The sequence below is a fragment of the Nannobrachium achirus genome, assembly GCF_963921795.1.
Source record: "Nannobrachium achirus genome assembly, chromosome: 13".
NCBI lineage: Eukaryota > Metazoa > Chordata > Actinopteri > Myctophiformes > Myctophidae > Nannobrachium > Nannobrachium achirus.
The window spans coordinates 37,418,918-37,438,617 of NC_137833.1; the positions used below are offsets into that span (position 1 = coordinate 37,418,918).

At 42.9% G+C, this 19,700-nt stretch overlaps 2 protein-coding genes across 2 annotated transcripts in view; one reads left to right on the forward strand and one right to left on the reverse strand.

The window, feature by feature from the left end:
• Positions 1-2,010: 2,010 nt before the first annotated feature.
• Positions 2,011-11,720, reverse strand: LOC308296442 (uncharacterized protein). Its single transcript, XM_080739731.1, has 9 exons — positions 11,257-11,720; positions 8,028-8,133; positions 7,454-7,520; positions 6,657-6,736; positions 6,284-6,419; positions 5,361-5,506; positions 5,020-5,240; positions 3,421-3,629; positions 2,011-3,118 (listed from the first exon to the last, which is right to left on the reverse strand). The coding sequence occupies exons 1-4, from the start codon at positions 11,427-11,429 to the stop codon at positions 6,681-6,683; spliced, it is 402 nt and encodes a 133-aa protein (XP_080595857.1). The 5' UTR covers positions 11,430-11,720; the 3' UTR covers positions 2,011-3,118; positions 3,421-3,629; positions 5,020-5,240; positions 5,361-5,506; positions 6,284-6,419; positions 6,657-6,680.
• A 5,278-nt stretch (positions 11,721-16,998) lies between these two features.
• fmn2a (formin 2a) overlaps positions 16,999-19,700 on the forward strand; it is a gene marked incomplete at its 5' end in the record, with an annotated part of 77,551 nt that continues 74,849 nt past the window's right edge. The window contains one exon of the mRNA XM_080740697.1: positions 16,999-18,988. Coding sequence (XP_080596823.1) covers positions 16,999-18,988 — 1,990 coding nt within the window. The remainder of the gene's footprint in view (positions 18,989-19,700) is intronic.

Genomic DNA, 19,700 nt, shown 5'->3' on the forward strand with positions numbered 1-19,700 from the left:
TAATGACTTAAAGATGAGATGCCATTATTAAAGATGTCTTACCTTGCTTCTGTCATCAAATCTGTACACCTACATTTGGCATTTTAAGGGCTGAAATTGTACCCATGCTAGTAAAGCAAGCCTGATAAAAGTATCAAACATGCACAAAATTCAACAGAACACAGGAAAATATACAGTAATACTGACTGTTAAGAAGTTTTGGGGGGAGGACCACCAGACCCCGGTTGGGGAGTTCCGCGCACGGTGCACCTAGTCTAGTAATTCTAGGAAAAAAAAACACTTGGAAAAAATGGTGTTATTTAGTTTCTCAACTGATTCTGACAGGAAATTAGGTCTACTAGCCAGGATAACAAAATCTACCATAATCTGCTCACTGCAAATACCCACAGTGGCCAAATCAAGTTGGGCTCCCATCGACTTTCTATACAGGAGGAAAATACCCAGAAAAAAATCTGCTTTAAGTAGGATGTGAGGGGTCTAACTAGGGGTTTGTCATGATGCTGAATCCATTGCAAGCATTTGTTTTGCACAAAAAACATTCCTTGGGCTAAAAATGGCCCCAGAAAATGATGGTTTAGTGATGAAAAGTGATGAGTCATCACTTTTCATCAGTTTTGTGGGCGTTTTCTGGGGCCAATGAATGTTTTTTTGTGCAAAACAAATGCTTGCAATGGATTCAGCATCATGACAAACCCCTAGTTAGACCCCTCACATTCAGATTTTTTTCCTGGGTATTTTCAAGAAAGTCGATGGGAGCCCAACTTGATTTGGCCACTGTGGGTATTTGCAGTGAGCAGATTATGGTACATTTTTTATCCTGGCTAGTAGACCTAATTTCCTGTCAGAATCAGTTGAAAAACTAAATAACACAATTTTTTCCAACCTCAGCTTTATTTTTACTGGACTAACCCCCAAAAAAAGAAATCTCCTGGATTCTGACAGTCCAATGTTGGCAACAGGGTTGGCGACCCTGCCCCCACCATGTCCCACCGCCCGTCCACCGCCACTTTCGTTGGGGGGAAAATAAAAAAATAATATTCATTTAATAAAATAAATGGGACAGGATTGGGGAATAAAATAAAATAGGCCTATTTTATACATATTCTTAAACTACACTTAAGTCGGGACTTTGTTTTATTATCATCATTCATCACGAATCAGCGTTTGCCAGCAGCCGACCAGTTAGAGAAGCTGTCAGCTCAGCTGTCAGTAGGGCGTGATTATGGATCCAACTGGGAAAGATGGATGGAAACGGCAAAGAGCGCTCGTTTTCAGTTATTGTCCACGACATTGCAAGCGGCGCGAAGGCCAGCGGACCTTGGTCCTGCTCTTCGCCCCCGAGCGCCGCAGGCGAGCAGCACCTGGCTGCAGACACTACCCAGACAGCACAGCGGCGTCGCGCCTATTTAGCTTCGGCGGACAGCGCGACTTGGACGCAATTGGCCTCATTGGACCTCGCTACGTCCGCTACGTCCGCGCTGTACAGCAGCGCTGTGTGATGCTCATTGGAAAGATGCATTTGCTACGTCGCTGGCGATGCGGCAACGACATATCTACGCTCTCTGCGCGATATTAATGCCTACGGTTGGACGCTTATTCTCCCTCCCCCCTCTCTTCTCCCTCCCGTCACCCCTTCTCCCCTCCCCTCACGCTCCCTTCTCACCCCATCCATTCTACACTTGCAAATGATGTTACTATGGTTTGTATTCTTACCTGCTAAGTGCTAACTGCTGTCCTTACTGGCTGCTGCACCTGGTAATGGAAGACTTTCCTATGTTCAGTTAAAACGCAACCATAAAAACCCTAATAAAAAGGGGCATTGTTGTGAAAAATCAGACCATCACGTACGTCCTAATAAACTTTAACTCCATGTGCAGGGCAGCACCAACAACAGCAGTAGTGTGAAAACGTACATCAATCGATCCCAGAGCATCACAACAGGGCAGGCAAAGCTAGTCAACAGATGCACACATCGAACGGAGGATCTAAACATAACAGTGAGACATGATGCAGTATTCAATATTTCATATTTATTTAACTGTTATTGTATATGCAGCAATAAACCTTCAAGCAATTGATAGAAAACAGATAGGCCTACATTTAAAATTGCCCTATTTAAGTTCCTATCACACAAACATTTGGAGGACCCCCGGTAGTAAATCTGAGGACCCCCTGTTGAAGACCCCTGATATAAGTAAAAAAAAAAAATCAGTATTCAAACATTTATGTACCACAACAAATGTAGGCTATATACCATAATTATATAATGCACTTAACCATTTCCAATCAAATTTGAATGGAACAAGAACTCTTCACTGAGAGTAAAAACATTCACTGAAAAGGTAGGCCTTATGTTGGTGAAATGATCAGGCCATCACATAGTTTCCCAATGAACTTTACTTAGCAGCAGCAACAAGAGAACGATGCCCCAAAAAAACCCACAGAGCAGAATAGAACACCAGTCAGACAGTAAGACTTAACAGGCCTAGTAACATTATTACATTAACTGAAAAATTATGCTTATATTGTGTAGCTCATTAGGTGTTTAAAATGTTTTTTTTTAAACAGTTCCTCATTTTGCTGTGGGCCGCTTGACAAACCCCTCCAGGATCACTGCATGTCACCGGACCACCAGGCACATTTTGAGAACCACTTCCTTACGATATTCACATAAAGAATACAGCCTGTTCTAAATGAAATGATCAAATATCTATAATGTCTATAATAGACACACAAATTGCCTTCGGTATTCTGTCCTCCCTTATTTAAATTATGTATTTACCCAAGTGCTGCTTGGGTTCAGTGGCTGGTTAATTACAACATATAGCCTTCTGTGAGCCCATCATTATGAGGGTAAATTCATGTTCCTGGGTCAGTAGCTACGATGGTGGGGCCAGCCCAGTCTGTGTCTCCGGTCATACACAGCTTTCTAGCCATGGCGGGCCAGAGGCCGGCTCCGGAAGACTGCAGGGGGACTTGCAGCACCCCATGCTGCGGTGTCGTCCATGTGTTGATGGGGCGCACAAGCTGGATCTCACCGAGAACGCTAGCAGTCGCAGAACCAGGGGCTGAGGGCCAGCTGCACACAAGTGCAGACCGTGTGCAGGCTGCTGAAGATCTGGGGGAACGCACACGCCACGCACGCACGCACGCACGCACGCACGCACGCACACACACACACTCGCACACACACAGAGAGAACAGTGATATTTAATTATCTGGATAAAATAAGTTAAATGGCTCTATATTGTGAAAGTTATTTTGATCGGCATTAATACAGAGAGCATTGATGGACTTGATCATTACTCCTAAGGACAAAGAGATGGAGAATGAGTATTTCTTTAAGGATTGTAGCACAGTATTCAAGATCAAGTGTGTGTGTGTGTGTGTGTGTGTGTGTGTATGTATGTATGTATGTACCTGATAGATGTGGTTGAGTTTGAAGTGTTTGAGAAGCAACAGCAGGATGGCAGAGATGGCCTTCACAATGATCTCTTTGTGGCGATTGACATCAACACAGAGATTCATGTAACAGCCCCCCGGATTGATAGTGGACGTTAATGATGAGACAGTAGAGTTCCAAACAGATGCTGCTTTATTGTGGTGAAGCACCTGGTAGCACCGTGAAACTAGACAAATATGACAAAAAGAAATATGCATATTAAAGTGGGTCTAGTTACATAAATAATACAAAAGGTTGTCAAACAGTTGACCAAAGAAATAAACTACAGTTTGGCCTGACAACAAACAGACAAGATGCACTTTAAACTGTACAAATTGGACCTCTTAATACAATAAAACAATATTAATATGAAATTCACCATGAAAGTAAACAAACATAACCCTAAAGACAACATGCAAGTTGGATTCATTTAACATGGCATAAATGTAAATGAGTGAAAACACAGAAGAAATGTGGGTACTCTGCCACCTAGTGGACCTTTTAAAACACTACATACCAAAACTGCAGAAATCAGATCAACAGTAATTAATCACAAATAGTAATAACCTTTAGTTGGTGGTCATTTACAATTCATGCTCTGCAACACTGTGGTTCTGCAGCCACAAATACTGTTCCCATAAGTTCTACAGTTTCACTGGGATTGTGAGTGCATCACATTATCAACAGGCATATTAACAACCATTTAGGCTTGAGGCTGATTCTAAAACACTTTCTAAAGCCTGACCTAAGTTTTCTGAAACCACAAATAGTATTACAAATTTACAAAAACAAATGTTGCTACATACTGTACAGTACATGTACTACACAACAATGTGTTCCCATCCATAATGGGTTAAATCCATAAAAGACTGTGTCACCACTTTAACCATTATTTTTTGGCTACTGGTATTCAAAAATAGCAGATCTACAAGCTTGTATCTGGGGGTCCCTGGAACATATTTTGAGATGGGGGTCAGCTGCAAAATACATATAATCTTGGGGGTCCTTGATATGAAAAGGTTAAAACTACATTAGGCAGCAGAAATTAAAGGAAAGGTCCAGCCAAGTTTGTGTTTACATATTCAGATCTTTGAGCAATGGAGTATTTAAGTTATAACAATTTGTTGGAGTACTTTGGTCGCGTCGTTTAAATCACACCCAAAACTATGTCTTGAATGCCATGGCCTCTTGTGTATTATTGCTTTAATTATTACATTGCAAGGAGCTCTCTACTGGAACCGTTGACCCCCCCCCCCCCCGACCCGACTCTGGATAAGCGGAATGTGGGTGTGAAACGAATCAATCAAAGATTTAAGTCATCTTTTTACTGGTTCATTTTAACATTGTTTGGAGACGTGGTTGCTGACATTACATCATTATCTTGTATTTCTGTATTATAGCTGTAGGAAAGAAAGAACTTAGGAATACACTTGCAGTGGAGTGTTATTGGTCCAACTCTCAGAACCTCAGTCTGTGTATTTTTTTTAAATATATATTTAGGGGGGCTTTTTCCGCTTTTATTGGTATACAATAGACTGATATGACATGGGGAGAGAGAAGCTTGTTAGGATCTTTACCAGCCTAGGTGCCCAGACTGCTACGCCAGCTGTCTGAATTAGGAGTCCAGGGCAGCCTGACGGAGGGTGTGGGATGGGTGGAGACATGACCTCGTCCCTCTCCAGGGGGAATGGCTCTGCCTCTATGGAGTTGCCGTTGTCATCTTTATCCTCGTGGGGTCGTCGGCCTTGTAAGGGTCTTTATCGTTGAATGCGTCCAGGTTGTCTTGCTTTATCAGGGACTGTAATTCCAGAGGACAAGGTGATGAGCACTGAAAACAGCCTGACGACATGTCATCAAAGCTGTTCCCGTACGGTTCTTTGTTTTGAGACCGGGGAGGAGGTGCAGGAGTGACACTTACCTTGTGCCCGTTTCTGCTGCTGTTCTATGAAGTCTGAAGCTGATGCAGGGGGAGACGCAGCTCTCATGCTCCTCACCACCCTGATGCGTAAGCCTCCAGCTTACGCACCTTGATGCCCTGGAGCTGCTCGAATCCTCCAGCGTGAACTGAAAGAGCAATGAGAGGTTTTCATGGATTAAAGATAAATTAACTCACATCTGAAAAGTCCTAATCTACAATTTGTGAAATGGCATCAAAGGCGCCACACAGAATTTGATGACCATCCCAAAGAGCATGACAGAAATGGGCTTGTTGTTGTACAGCGGAGACCCTGGTTGAAGAGAGGAAATGGTCGAATTAGATTTAAAATGGGACTTGGACACAGTCAAACATTACACACAGTATTGAACATCACACATAATCACACCATGATGTGTGCATCCACAGCATATACTGTTATTGAAGCTAATTGTCTCCCTCTCACACAGTCACACACACCTCTCTAGTTGCATAGATGCCATTTGTTTTATTTAATTGAATTACTTCTTATATGATAGCTAATGCTCTTCTTGATTATTATATCCACCCGTTTCCGCTACAATATACTCGAGCATTATCTGTAGGACACTTCAGGTTAACAGCAGACCTCCAAGTCCAAGCACACATCGCATCTTCAACAAGCTGTGAGCTTGTTGCATGTTCAATGATGTGTCTCACTTGACTGGAAAAATAGCGCCACGACTGCTTATTTCATAAACTATATCTCCCAAAAAATCCCATTTTATCAGTGGATGGAAACAGGCTAAATTAGCTTTGCCTTTTTTTTGATAATTTCTGATAATTTGCTTCCTATTTTCAAAAAAAGCTTTATGGAAACGCAGCTTATGTCTATGGTCCAGGGTGTGTACCCGTCTGTCTGTCTGTCCCCCTCCCACAGTGTTTACCTGTCTGTGTGCCTGTCTGTCTCCCTCTCACAGCAGTCCTCTGGTATCCAGGGTATGGATGAGTCTTGCAGACAGCTTGATGTTGTTGTGGAGTACCGGTTTGTGGTGCGTCAGACCGTTGCTCACAGTCACGCAGCTATGCACACGCACACAAAAAAACAGGTTGAGAACCACTGTCCTAGTACAGGGGTAGAGCAGACACAAGGCCCGCCAACTTTATTTATAGAGCACCTTTGGTACATTGAGGTAATTCAAAGTGCTTTACAAAATAACAATGCAATCTAAAAATAAATTAAAAATACAATACATACATTGAAAACGAGAAAAGAGTATGGGGACATCAAAAGTCTATGTGCCTGGTGTTCAGACTCACAGCATATTCACGTCCTTGGATACCTCAGGACATGTTCCTCATGAATGCAGAGGTTCCTCCTCTCTCTCCTTTCCTCGCTCCTTCCCACACACACACACACACACACACACACACACACACACACACACACACACACACACACACACACACACACACACACACACACACACACACACACACACACACACACAATTCTATTTCACTAATGCATATTCGTATCATCTCTCTATATATTTCATATGTCTCTGCCTGTGTGTCTGACCATAAACTCAACAACACACCAGAAATTCCATGCATTTGTTGCACATAGCGGTGCAATTTGTATAGATGGTTTCAGACATCCAGATTCCAGACAGTTAAAGCTGTCACGATTATGACATTTTACATGACGATTAATTGTCACTCAAATAATGGCGATCGTATTTTTGTCGTTGACAATTACATTACTCTTTGGCTTTGAAGTTGCACATGGCAAATATGACACCTAACCTAAATATACAAAGAAATTACAACATATTTGACAACTTTATACTTAAAAAAGAACACTGATGGTTGAAATAGCCGATCTACAAGCTCACGAGTCGCGATGCGACGTGTTGCAAGCTTGAAGATCTGCTATTTCCACTATTTTTTACTTAAATATATGACAATTTTTCAACATGGAAACGATAATGACGATTATGAAAAATAATCGCGATTATGTCAAATAATTGTGATTTGACGATGTAATAATTATGACAGCCCTACCAGTCAGTCAGACATTCATTCATTGACAGATGACTTTTTGATTGACATACCGTCCTCTTCCTCCTTCTCTCCGTCATCCCCGCTGTACGCCGACACGCTGCGCTTCCTCTTCTTGTCCTGGTAGGGATGGGAAGATGTCACAATTATTGTGACCCAAAAAAAATATCACGATTTACGACATTATAGCAATAATCAAACTATCCCCAACATCAATTATCCTGGGGCGGAACATATGCCAAATAATTGCTGATCTACAAGCTCACAACGAAGGATTTAGAAGACAATGTCGAAATATTCAAAGAATTTAAAGGTTTTTCAAAAATAGCAGATCTACAAGCTCACAGCGTTGGACTTGGTGCCGCACTATGAGCTTGTAGATCTGCTGTTTTTCAATAGTTAAAGCATAGAATGATGTTTAAAGTAATGCGTTCCAGGTCTAGATGGGTTTATACTTTAGCTAATCAAAAATAGCAGATCTACATGGAATTCTGGGGGTCCTTGACATGAAACAGTTTCAGAACCACTGATTATAGAAACATTTTTTTTTTAAGAAGACATTATAGAAAGGACCTCTGGTATTAAAGGGTTGTGCTTTTCCTCCAGTAGGTTTGTTCCAACACTTACTTTCTTTCTCTTCTTCTCTCCTCCTCCTTTTCTCCTCCCCTTCCTCTCCTTCCTCATCCTCCTCTTCCTCTGCTTGCTCCCTGTTCTCTTTCTGCGCCTCCTCTGTCTGCAAACACACCACATCATTATTACATCACTGTGACATCACTATAACACCACCTTCTGCTGCTCCTCTGTCTGTTCAGCCTGGAAACACCATGACATCACTAACACCACCTACTGCTCCTCCTCTTGTCTGCTCGGGCTGGGCTCCTGTTGCATTGTATTCATCCTAGCTGGATGAATTTTATATTATATGTGGATATAAGAAAGACGCAGGAGCATAAAGCAACAACGAGCTGGCCAGATGTATGGAGAACCGGGACGACTGGAATAGGGTTGGGATCCGGAACCGGTTCTTCGGGTACCCGGTTCCGAAATTGAGGAACCGGAGCCGGTTCCATCATATTTTCATGACCGGTTCCTATAACGGTTCCTGGAATTTTTCATGAGCGTTCATTTGGACCAGCCTGTGTGCATTTCAAGCGACTGTGGTGACGTCTCGCTACATGTGTGAGCGAGGTGGATACGCCCACTCAAAGCAGAGTCTACAACAGCTGATCCAGGATCAGAATGCTAGTATCCTTCGAGACAAACGGAGCTAACGTTAGCGCAGCAGCAAAACTACTCACGATTGTGGTTGCACTTTACAAGAGAGGAAAAAACGAATGCAAAGTGAACGAAATGCAGTGCAATCCTTTCCTGCAAATGTGCAGTCTCCTAAACTCTGTACCAGTGACTGCAGCTGACGCCTGCCGTTTCACTTTCTTCAGTAGCCTAGCAGCTAGCTGCTAACCACGTAGCGCAATGTACAATCCACTCGGCTGGTACTTCATTCATGGTGTTGCATATGACGGACGCGACGTTTGTCTGAGGTTCAGCTTTCACACTGGTAGCAGCTGGGAAGCCTGCGATGATGATGACAACGAAAGACTAGCCGATCTACAAGCTCACAGCACGTCGTGTGCGACGCGTTGTGAGCTTGTAGATACCAGATCAGCTATTCATTGTTAAATAACCATGTATTCTCCACTATTTGAAAGTCCACCCTTAACCATGCATTTTTATTGTGGTTAAGTTGAAATAGTAGTTATATAAGTTGCTGTAGTAAACAGGGAATCACTTTATTATAATAATTATGAAAGAAAAATATCTATATCTATATAGGCATATACACATATGCCTATATTAATTGATTGAATAATTTATTAGAAGTTTGCAATAGAAAAAAGTACAGTTTCATGACAAATCACTGGTACAAGGTCAACTAAAAGGAGATCCTGGAAAGCCGAGGCTTATTTCCACTGGAACCACACTTTAAGTATCTCATATAAAAATATTTATACACATATGCCTATATATATACAGTATATGAGAACTTCCGGAACCGTTTTAGGAACCGGTTCTACCCGGAACCGAAAAGGGGTACCCGAAAAAGACTCGGAATCGGTTCAAACCAAACGGATCCCAACCCTAGACTGGAAGCGACGATGAAAGGCTCGTCTGAGGACGACCTAGACAGAAAGCTTAGACACGGATCATCGCGGTTGTATTTTTTCTTGTCCGCGTGAAAGTCACCAGTGCGGCAGTGCCACAGAAAAACTTTGACAAGGGAGGACTTGAAGCTGAAACGCTAGTTTTTGCTGTTTGTAAAGTACGTTCCACTAGTTACAAATGTAGCGGTCCCCTTGTGGTCATGTATTAAGGGGAGGGCTTTTGTGTTCTTTTAAATATATTTAACTTAACTCCGATTAACTCAGTATTAATTAGCTTGGATCTCTTTTTAACTAATAATCGCACAAGCAGTTTTTTAAAGTCACAATATCAATGAATTACCTTTTTAAGTACTTTTATATTAAAGTTATATAAAATGAGTATTTACTGAGCTTAGATTATAACCAGTAACCATGACTTCTAATCTAGTAACCAAATGGACCCTTTAAATACCAGAAAAGGGTACACAATAAATCTACACAACTCAATAATTCTCAATTATTTAGTTAGGATCTTTTATGCAATGACTGTGCAAAAGTAGTAAATATGAATATGAATAGAAAATAATAAAATAGAAAATGTAAACAACAGTTTAGCAGATTGAAAACCTGAAACGTGAACCATAAACCTCTTCTTTCAGGAATACTGTCACTACTGTAAGTGCAAAAAATAATATTACCTTCTCAAAGTTAATATTCAAAATAAAGACCCTTGAGTTGTCACCCTTCAGTCACTTAGAAACCAATTAAATAATTTGTGGGCCCACACACTCACACAGTCCCTAAAAGCCGGCAAAATTAACTACTACCTAAAGTAATTAGTTAACCCCCAAAACCTCCTCTTTGTGTCCTCCAGTCGAAAACAACAGACTACCACTTAATCAGTCCAACTGTGGAAGTTAAAACTGTGTCTAGAAAAACGTCTGCTCATGAACTGACTATACTCACTGAGCTTGTTAGCTTAGCGTTAGCATGTAGCACAACAAAACAGTCGCTGAACCTCGTGAAGTAATTCCTCTTGTCTTGCAGCTTGTCCTCCTCTCAGAACGTTGTGTAAACACTCACAGGACTGAAAACTACAACTGTTTGTGCACAGCAAACACTTATATAAAGAACGCCTCTGAATCACTGTTGTGTGTTCCCTCTCTCCGATCCCGTAGCCTCTCTCTCTCCCCTCTGGGCAGCCAGTGCTACGCTCAAAGCTGTCCCTGCAGTTAGCCCAGTTAGCCCCATAAATGCTGGTACAGAACATAACAGGAAAAACATTGCTTTTAAAACTAAAACAAAATAAAACTCCTAATGAATTAAGTATGACATAATTACGTTTTTAACAAAACCACATCACACTTTTTAAAGGCTTAAAATTGTCAAACAAAGCCTTATTTAAATGTTTTTAATACTAGTTCAAGTAAACTATTTTGTAACTGGTTTACACAAACAGCAAAAACTAGGGTTTCAGCTCATTAGTCCTCCCTTGTCAGCTTGACGTAACTTAGCATGGCACGGCTAGCAGCATCAGTAAATGACAACATGTAAACATAGCTAGCTAGCATGTCAAACCAGCAGAAAGATTAGGGTGTTTTCAGATATAACATTAAACATAAAAACCTATTTGACACGTCATCAATGAAATTATGAAGTTTAGAAAATATCCTAACTAGTTCTAGTGCATAACTGATGTTTTACATAATACAAACCTGTTTGAAACAGATGAAACGAGGGGAGCCAAGCCAACGGTGCTGCTTGGGAGTTGCCAGCTGAGCTGTGAGTCATGTGACGCAGCTGAAAATAGAGTCCTCGTTATGCCCCTATGGTTATGCCGCGGTCTCGCCAGAGAGCTCACTGTGACGCGAGTAACGCGACAGAGCATAGACGCAGGGGCTATGCAAGAAAAATGGGTAGCTCTGGAGACATAAAAGCTATCTAAAAGCTATGAAGTGACACAGGCAGCAACACAAACGCTACGAAGCTATGTAATAGCTATGTCGCTCCGCCCCTTTGTGCTGTCTGGGTAGGGTCCTGTTGATGTCCACGGGAGACAGGAACATCAACAAGTGGCAGGAAGTGACCTCACAGTGTCAAGTGACTTCATGCCGCTTGTGGAGGTCACGTGACGTCTCTGCCTTGCAGTCCAAGGCACTACAGTCCCTTTGAGCCGCATTGTCGCTATGTGTACATGTTATCTTTTATCTTTTAGACAACCCAACTCTACCCCCTAACCCTAAACAGAACCTCCATGGGGTAGAGCAAGAAAGAGGTGTGAGGTCACTTCCTGCCACTTGTTGATGTTCCTGTCTCCCGTGGACATCAACAGGACCCTAGTGTCTGCAGCCAGGTAGTCTTGCCGCAGGCGCGAGTGGCCGCGAAGAGCGGGCCAGGGCCGCGCGGCCGGCGGAGCGCCGCGCGAGTTACGAAGCCGTGGTGAATGCAACGGCCTGGGCAAGCGCACGATAAACGCCATGATAATTGGGTTTTGGTGCACCTCGCGCGGTCCAAGTGACTACAACGGAGCGCTCCCTACGTCCGGTTCAGCCAATCACAAGCTTCAAAAATGAGTCCGGGGCGTGGTTATCCATCTTTCCCAGTTGGATCCATAATCACGCGTCAGTAGGTTGCTTGTTTCCATCATGGCTCAGAAACGCACATAAGATTTCTTTGGTGGGCCTAAAAAAAAAAGAAAAAAAAAGAGTTGCACTAGTGTTGATGATTATGAGTCGGCTACTGTCAATTTGTTGTCATCATCATCGGAGGATGATGAAGTGGAGCCTGTGGAGGACGCGGAGGTTCCACGGCCTCTGGGAGATTCTCACCCCAGCAGAAGCACTGTCCAGCCGGGGCCGAGTATGCCGGCTGCACGGTGCACCTGCAGCGAGGGCGAGCCTGAGAAACCCTTTCAGCCCAAGGACTTCAATTCCCCGGGGGAAAGGAAACATATCGTCTGAAGACATGAGCAAATGCGTTTCGGTTTGGAGGTCTCTTGAATCAATCCTGCCTCAGGAACAATCCACAGCAAACAGGAGCAGAGCCACAAATAGTCTAGTTTAAGGTAAATGTAAATTTACAACCCACTAATTGGTTTAATTACAGGGGTAGGTAGGTTGCTTACGAAATAATTGCATTGTACAATAATGTAGTTATGAGGGGGAAAACAAAGTGATAACACTTTTATATGTTGGACTTTAGAGTAGGCCTAATGGCTTTTGGTGTAGCCTAGTTATTTGTTATTATGGGCATCTAATTACTGGGTAAAATAATTTAGGCTAGTTCAACGTCTGGAAATATGGAGTAAGAATGTTGTATTCATGAGAAACGTAGACCTATACATTATTATGTAAATGTGATATTTATTACAGTAGCCTACAGTAGGCCTACTCAAATTAATTATGGGGTAGACCTACATTAGATTAGACCCTATTCACAGCCCGCCCACGCATGCGCACTCAGCGAATTTCTCAGCAATTTGGGCTGATGTCAGCTTTGGAGGGTAAAATAACATAGAAATAGCTGGACTTAAAGCCAATAAATCATTATTTAGAACGGTAAAAAATTAAACCGCTTTGTGCCTTTTACTATCTTGTGTTCTTGATCATGCTAGCCGTATTTTATACATTACTATTCGGAAATTGCATTAAATTTGTGATTTCTGTGTTAACTCTATGGGATATTAGTAGTTTTTCCCCTTCTACCGTGACGTCAGCGCCAGGAAGTTGCGTAACGTGAATTCGGTCAATAGAGACACACGGGCGCCTACAAATTCACGCCCCCAATTGTGACAGCGGCCCCACTTCGGGTAAGGGAGAACGGTGAACTCCAAGCCAGCCCATAGAACGTCATTGCAATTCAACTTGTGGTTAGCCTAATATTAAAAAAATAAAACTCTTAACCAAGTGCAGAATGAGATTTATTATGAATTTTTACACATTAAAACCCAGTTTATAGGCATTTTCAGCTCCCGGCAGCCATCGTTGACGCCATCTTGAAAATGGTGCCTTTCCGGTAGATATTTTTTCCAGATTTTTTAGTATGTTGTTTATCAATAGTAACAGAATCCATTGAAAAATCTCTTTTATCAATTATTTGGGGTTTCAACCATATACTGATGTATCGAATATTTGATTCATTGCAAACAGACCACTAGGGGGCGAGCCCAACTTGTTTGCGATGGTTTTTGAAAACCTTATACCCATATCTAACACCATACCAAAAATCCAAAACTTTGCACCAAGTGCACGAAATTGATGTTTTTTGACCAGATTCTCCCCAGCTATCCCATTTATGTTAAAATTGATGATAAAGTTGCGGGGGGCGTGGCCAACTAAACTGATACCAGCTGGCTGTGTTCTTCTTCGTGTGCTGTATTTCGGGAGGCTCCGACAACATTCTCCCATGTATCCCTGCGGTTGCACGTGACCTTTGGCAGCCAATAGCATCCTCTGTTTGCATTTCAATTCAATGATGGCAACACCCATGCCAAGGACCCATATTGTGTCATTTGCGCTGCATAGAAACCAATGGCTTTGCTTTGTCCATATCTTTTATACAGTCTATGGTACAATATCATAATTACAGGTGACCAAATATGGGAAAAAAGTGATACCTCCTGGATAGGCTACTTCATGGATTTTGTAGCCCACCAGTTTATGATACAGTATTGTTATGGATACTTACTTCTTCCCTGTAGTTAGTAATTAACAGTCATGCAGACTGTAAAATGAAGCATTGCTAGTTTTTCATGCTGCAGGTACAAAAACATAAAGCCTCTCAACATATTGAACATGAACTAAAAAATATCTCTATTTCGCCATCTTTTTGCGACCATCCATCCATCTTCAACCGCTTATCTGGAATCAGGTTGCAGGGTTAACATCGGGAGGCATCCGTACTAGATGCCTGAACCGCTCAGAGGTTTATTCAAATTCAGCATGTTTGACCTGAACATGTTAGAAACATGTTTGACTTTGAACTGTCTTAAAAAAAACTGCTCTCTTAGTGCTTGACAGGGGAAAAAATCATCGGAGGAAGCTGACGTTAGAAGAAATATACATTCATCAACGTGACCCAGGCGCATACCACCCTACTTGGCTATGATGCCTGCTGGCGTCGCCGGTTCGATTCCCGATCCGGACGACCTTTGCCACATGTCTTTCCCCATCTCTCTCCCCATTTTCTGTCAGTCTACTATCCTATCAAATAAAGGCGTAAAAAGACCCAAAAACAAATGTTTAAAAAACTGAAAATGTAAATGTAATAATAATAATTTAGTCTTTTACCCATCCTAACTATTAGGAGCAGTGGGTGCTATTTAGGCCTAGAATTATTGAATGCTTTAACCAGTGAAAAATAGCAGATATACAAGCTCACAGCGCGGCACCGAGTGCCGCGCTGCGAGCTTGTAGATCTGCTATTTTTGAAAAAGTCGTGAAAATGTGTGCAAATCTTTGAATATATGTATTTTCAAAGCGAACATTTGTAACTCAAATTTTGCTTCTGGGGGGTTTCCTTCACATGATAGTCTCTCAAGAACAGACTAACTGAGCTCCAGTTAAGTGAAAAGGACCTTTTCTTTGACAATATAGATAAAGAACTGACACAGTTGAGACTGACTAAAGGTATTCCTGACAAGAAATACTGTATGCATTGCATTAACTAAAATCATAATTTGGAGCCATTTTGATATATTCTCTGTGTATTGGTGTTAATCAGTAATCTGTTACAGCCAGTACAAAATGCCACTGCTAGCCTACTGAGTGGCACTCAGAGGGCCCACATCACCCCATTTTAGCCTCCACCACAGGATCATGATTGTATAGTTTTGTACAGCACTGCTTGTTGTTTTAAGTGTGCTTCATGAAAATAATCATCTGTTAGTTTGAACACATTTCACGTGTCAACAGTCTCAAGTTGTCTGAATCATTTAGCTAACTAGGGAATGTTATAAGACTGGCACACTTACACGGTATATCGCTGTGATGTATTAATTGAAGACGACAGCATACTTGTGTGACCGTCACGGTGTAATAGACAAACTTGTGTCTAGACTCTGAGGTCCTCCTGTGTGTTCTGAAATCATGGAGAGGCGTCTCAGACAGTAAGTGGGTGGGGGGGGGGGGGGGGGGGGGGGCGGTGGGGCCACGGAGGAGACAGGACATGTGATGGAGAACAGCACAGCTTCATGTGACCCAGCGGCTGGGGAGCGTCCCGTTGGAGACGACAAACACTCACTTGTGTTGTTTTCTTCAGTCTGTAACTTTACTGGAGAGGAGCTGCCAAGAAGGATCCGCCACAAGTTTTTTTACTGTACTTATCTTTTTGGATTTTATTAGAATTTAAAGACCACTTGACTGAGAGGTAAATGTATATATGCGTTTATTTTCCTCTGTGTATCATTTAAGCTTGTTGTTGTATATTGTCTCTGAATTGAGGCCCACGAGATAAACTTTTTTCACTAGTTGGGTGGAGTAGAACCTCAAGTTCACACTTCACACATGAAAGTCTTTAAACTGTCTTTACAAAATCAATTAATGTGAACTACCGGTATTTAGTAATTATTTCAAAGGGCAGGCATTTAATTTTACACTTTGGTATTATTACTGGCTTGAGTCTGAGAGAAAACATACAATAACAATAGTGGCAATTATAAATTGCTCTGCCTTCACTATTAGGCTACTGTACCGCACCCATTTGTATAGTCAGTTTGCATGTATCATGACTTGATTACACAACACTGCACGTGAGACATTTTAGTAATAAACAATTCGATATGCTTTGCTCTTAAACTTTTAAAATGATGCACCAACAATGTGTGTCAGTCCTAACAGTATGTTCTATATATATTTGCTATATAGGCTATAATATGATTATCCCCCACTGCTGCAGCCATCAGATGTCTCCACTGTGATCATTAATAGAACATATCACTGTTGTTGGCTTTTCATCCTGACCCAGGATGGCTGGCAGTAGAATGGCAGATGTCAGCTTGAGCACATTAAGGCCAATGTCCCTGTCAGACACAGAGGACTGGGACATCCAAACAGCTATTCTATTATTAGATACACTCATTGCAGCAAAGTAAGGATTACCTTGGTCACAGGCAGCATCTGAGAGGTAGCTGGAGAATTACCATGCTAAAATAGCAGCTTTGAAGCATAAACCAGAACTGTCATGTTTAGGAAATTTGGGGCATTTTCTTTTCTTTAGTTTTTAACATTATTGTGTAAATATAAGACACCTTATTCCTATACATAAATACCAACTGTCTCCCAGTTACTCTAAAGAATAAATTGGACTAGTCCTGTGTTACTTATACCTCAGGCCGCTTAACTATTGAGAAACTAAGTAATGCTTGAATATGATCACAATTTAACTGGTTCTACTTTTCTCTTAGCTCAAACAGACCAGATTGGCTCCCCTCAGGACTGGAGAAGTCCATAGGTGTCAGAATGCAAACCATTAAGACAGTGGAAACTCAGGTGCCCCTTCTGAAAGAGAGCTTCTTCACGACTACCTTCAAAGACAGGAGAAAAAGTAGTGTGTCGAACTTGCTCCGTAGACAACAACAGCACTCCCTCCTTCAACAACAGCAACATCACCCTCAACCCACACCCCTCCCCCTTGAGAGGGGGGATGGATCGCGCTCTCTGGAACGCCGGGTTCGCTCATCCAGCAACCCATCATGCAAGACGTCAGAGAGCGCAGCGGCAGATGGGGAGAGAAGGGAGGGGCAGCAAGGGAGGGAAGATGAGAGAGCGAGCAGTAGGCAGCCAGTGGCTGCCACTGCCAGTCCCCTCCTCCCATCAGCAGCAGTATCATCATCCGAGCTGTCTCTGACTCTGGTGGGCAGCCAGCAGAGATTAGGCAGCGCTGACCGGGCCCAGGCCAGTGGAGGAACGGCAGTAGCAGCCACCCAGGAGGAAGCCCAGTCTAAACCTCGTGGCCTGATCCGCCTGCTCAGGAAAATGGGAAATCACGAGGCTAAGCAGAAGAAAGGTGGTGGGTCAAGTGGCGGGGGAACAGGGCAAGAGTCATGCAGTGGGGCAGAGGCTGATGACAGGGAGGGGGACAAAAAATCCAAGAAGGATAAAGAAGGCACAAAGAAGAAATCAAAGTCAGAGTCTAGAAGTTCAGTATTTTCCAGCATGAGAATCAGGAAGAGCCTGTCCAAGTCGAAGGGTTTGTCCAAGGAGGACATGTTGAAACTTGATGACGCAGTGCGCAAGGCAAAAACCGAGGACCAGCTCGCAGTAGATCAGCTGAATGTGATTTCAGGCTGTGAGGGAGATTCACACCTTTTGACCTGGGACACTCGGCAGTCCATGGAAAATGTGGAGGACCGAAAAACCAGCTCAGGATCAGATGCTGACCTTTATAGTTTCCACTCAGCGACAGCGGAACAAGAGGACCTGCTTTCAGACATTCAGCAGGCTGTCAGAGGGCAACAGGGAGCCAGCAATGGTCTCCTGAACATAGTGGCCACCTCATTAACCGATGGACCAAACTCTGGGGTGGATAAAAGTGCAGCCACTGATACAAACATTGGTGACTGTGTACCTAAACACCAAAGTAGGAAGTTGCAAAATGAAAAATGTGCCATGCCGATAACAAGAAATTCATCTGAACAGGGGTCACTGAATGAGAGTCGTCGATCATCTTCAACACCAGACACAGACAGAAGCAGCATCAGTGTCTTTCCTCAAACCAACAGCACATATAGCTTTCAAGACACCACTACTACCACCACCACATCATATGAGAGTGCTGAGGAGATCCAAGATGAACTGGAGAACCCAGTCCTGCCCATGAAGTTCAGCCAAGATAGTGTAGCCTCACAGGGCGGTGTGCCACGTATCCATGTATGCCCCATGGCAGCAGGACCGATCGTGCCACAAAAAAGTGTGAGCAGTATGGACCTGTCCATGGAGAGGGATGAGGAAGAGGAAGTTCGGAGGCAGTACTTTCTGTCCTTGCGGAGGAGGAAGAGTAACATGTCCATAAGCCAGCTGACATCAGACAACCCCCAGGTGTCTGTTGCGAGGCGTTCATCCTCTTCTGTCTCCTCCACCGTCAAACTCTACCCTCCCATCCAGCCCTCTTATGTTAAGACCACCGCAAGGCAGCTCACCTCCCCTGTTGGCTCTCCCCTTACCAGCCCAGAGGTCCCCAGGAGAACAGATGCCACTGGGCTTTCTCAACGCTCCAGTGGGGCCCAGAATTTGCTAACACAGAAGCAGAGGTCCAGCTCCATTGCTGGGCCTCTCAGCGCCTCGGCAGACTGGTCCAACGAGCTGAGATCCAGGCGGGATAGTGGGACCAAGTTCCCAGAGCAGGCGAAAGGGAACACAGGCGGGAATTACTGGACATTGGGCTCCAGGAGAAGTCAACAGAGCCTCCAGAACTCCAACGCCTCAGGTTCCTATCAGGAAGTCTTCTCTGGTGAGTAGTAACAACAGGTGGTTCAGTTGTTGCGTGTAATAATTCACCTCCTCTTCAGAGTTTATTAGGTACAGCTGGCTGATGGAATTTGATTCAGCAATTACAGCACTTACTTTAAAAGCTGGCCTGAAATTACTATGGATGCACATTTCGGTAACTGATTTATAGTTTCACTTTCAAGGAAAATGAAAGCGCTGTCCTATGCACGTTCCATTATTTTCCTGGTGAAATCACTCACTGGAGGGGAAATTATTCAATTTGGATTATGATTATAATGTTTTATTTCCAATAAATAATAGGTACATATGTAATTACAAAATGGCATTATGAAACAACAAAATGTAGGTTTACATGAATATCACTGTAATTCAAGCCTTACTGTCCATGAATTGTCAAGGTCAGCAGAGGAATGCAAATTATGATGACAATCAATCAAGCACATGAAAAGGAGAAGAAGTATATTAGAACCTATTTATTGAGAAGTATCTATAGAACAAATGCACTGTTATGATTAAACAACATGCTGACTGTTGTGGTCAGGCAGCTCAGCAGCTAGCTGCACTGACTGCATTCGGCATCATCATACTGTACATACAAGTAGCGAGTGACAACATTATCGCGCATCCATGGCAGAGCCACTCTCTTCACCACAGGCTAAGACAGAAATAGATGCATGCTAGAGACAGTCACAGAAACACAGTGCGGCTAACAC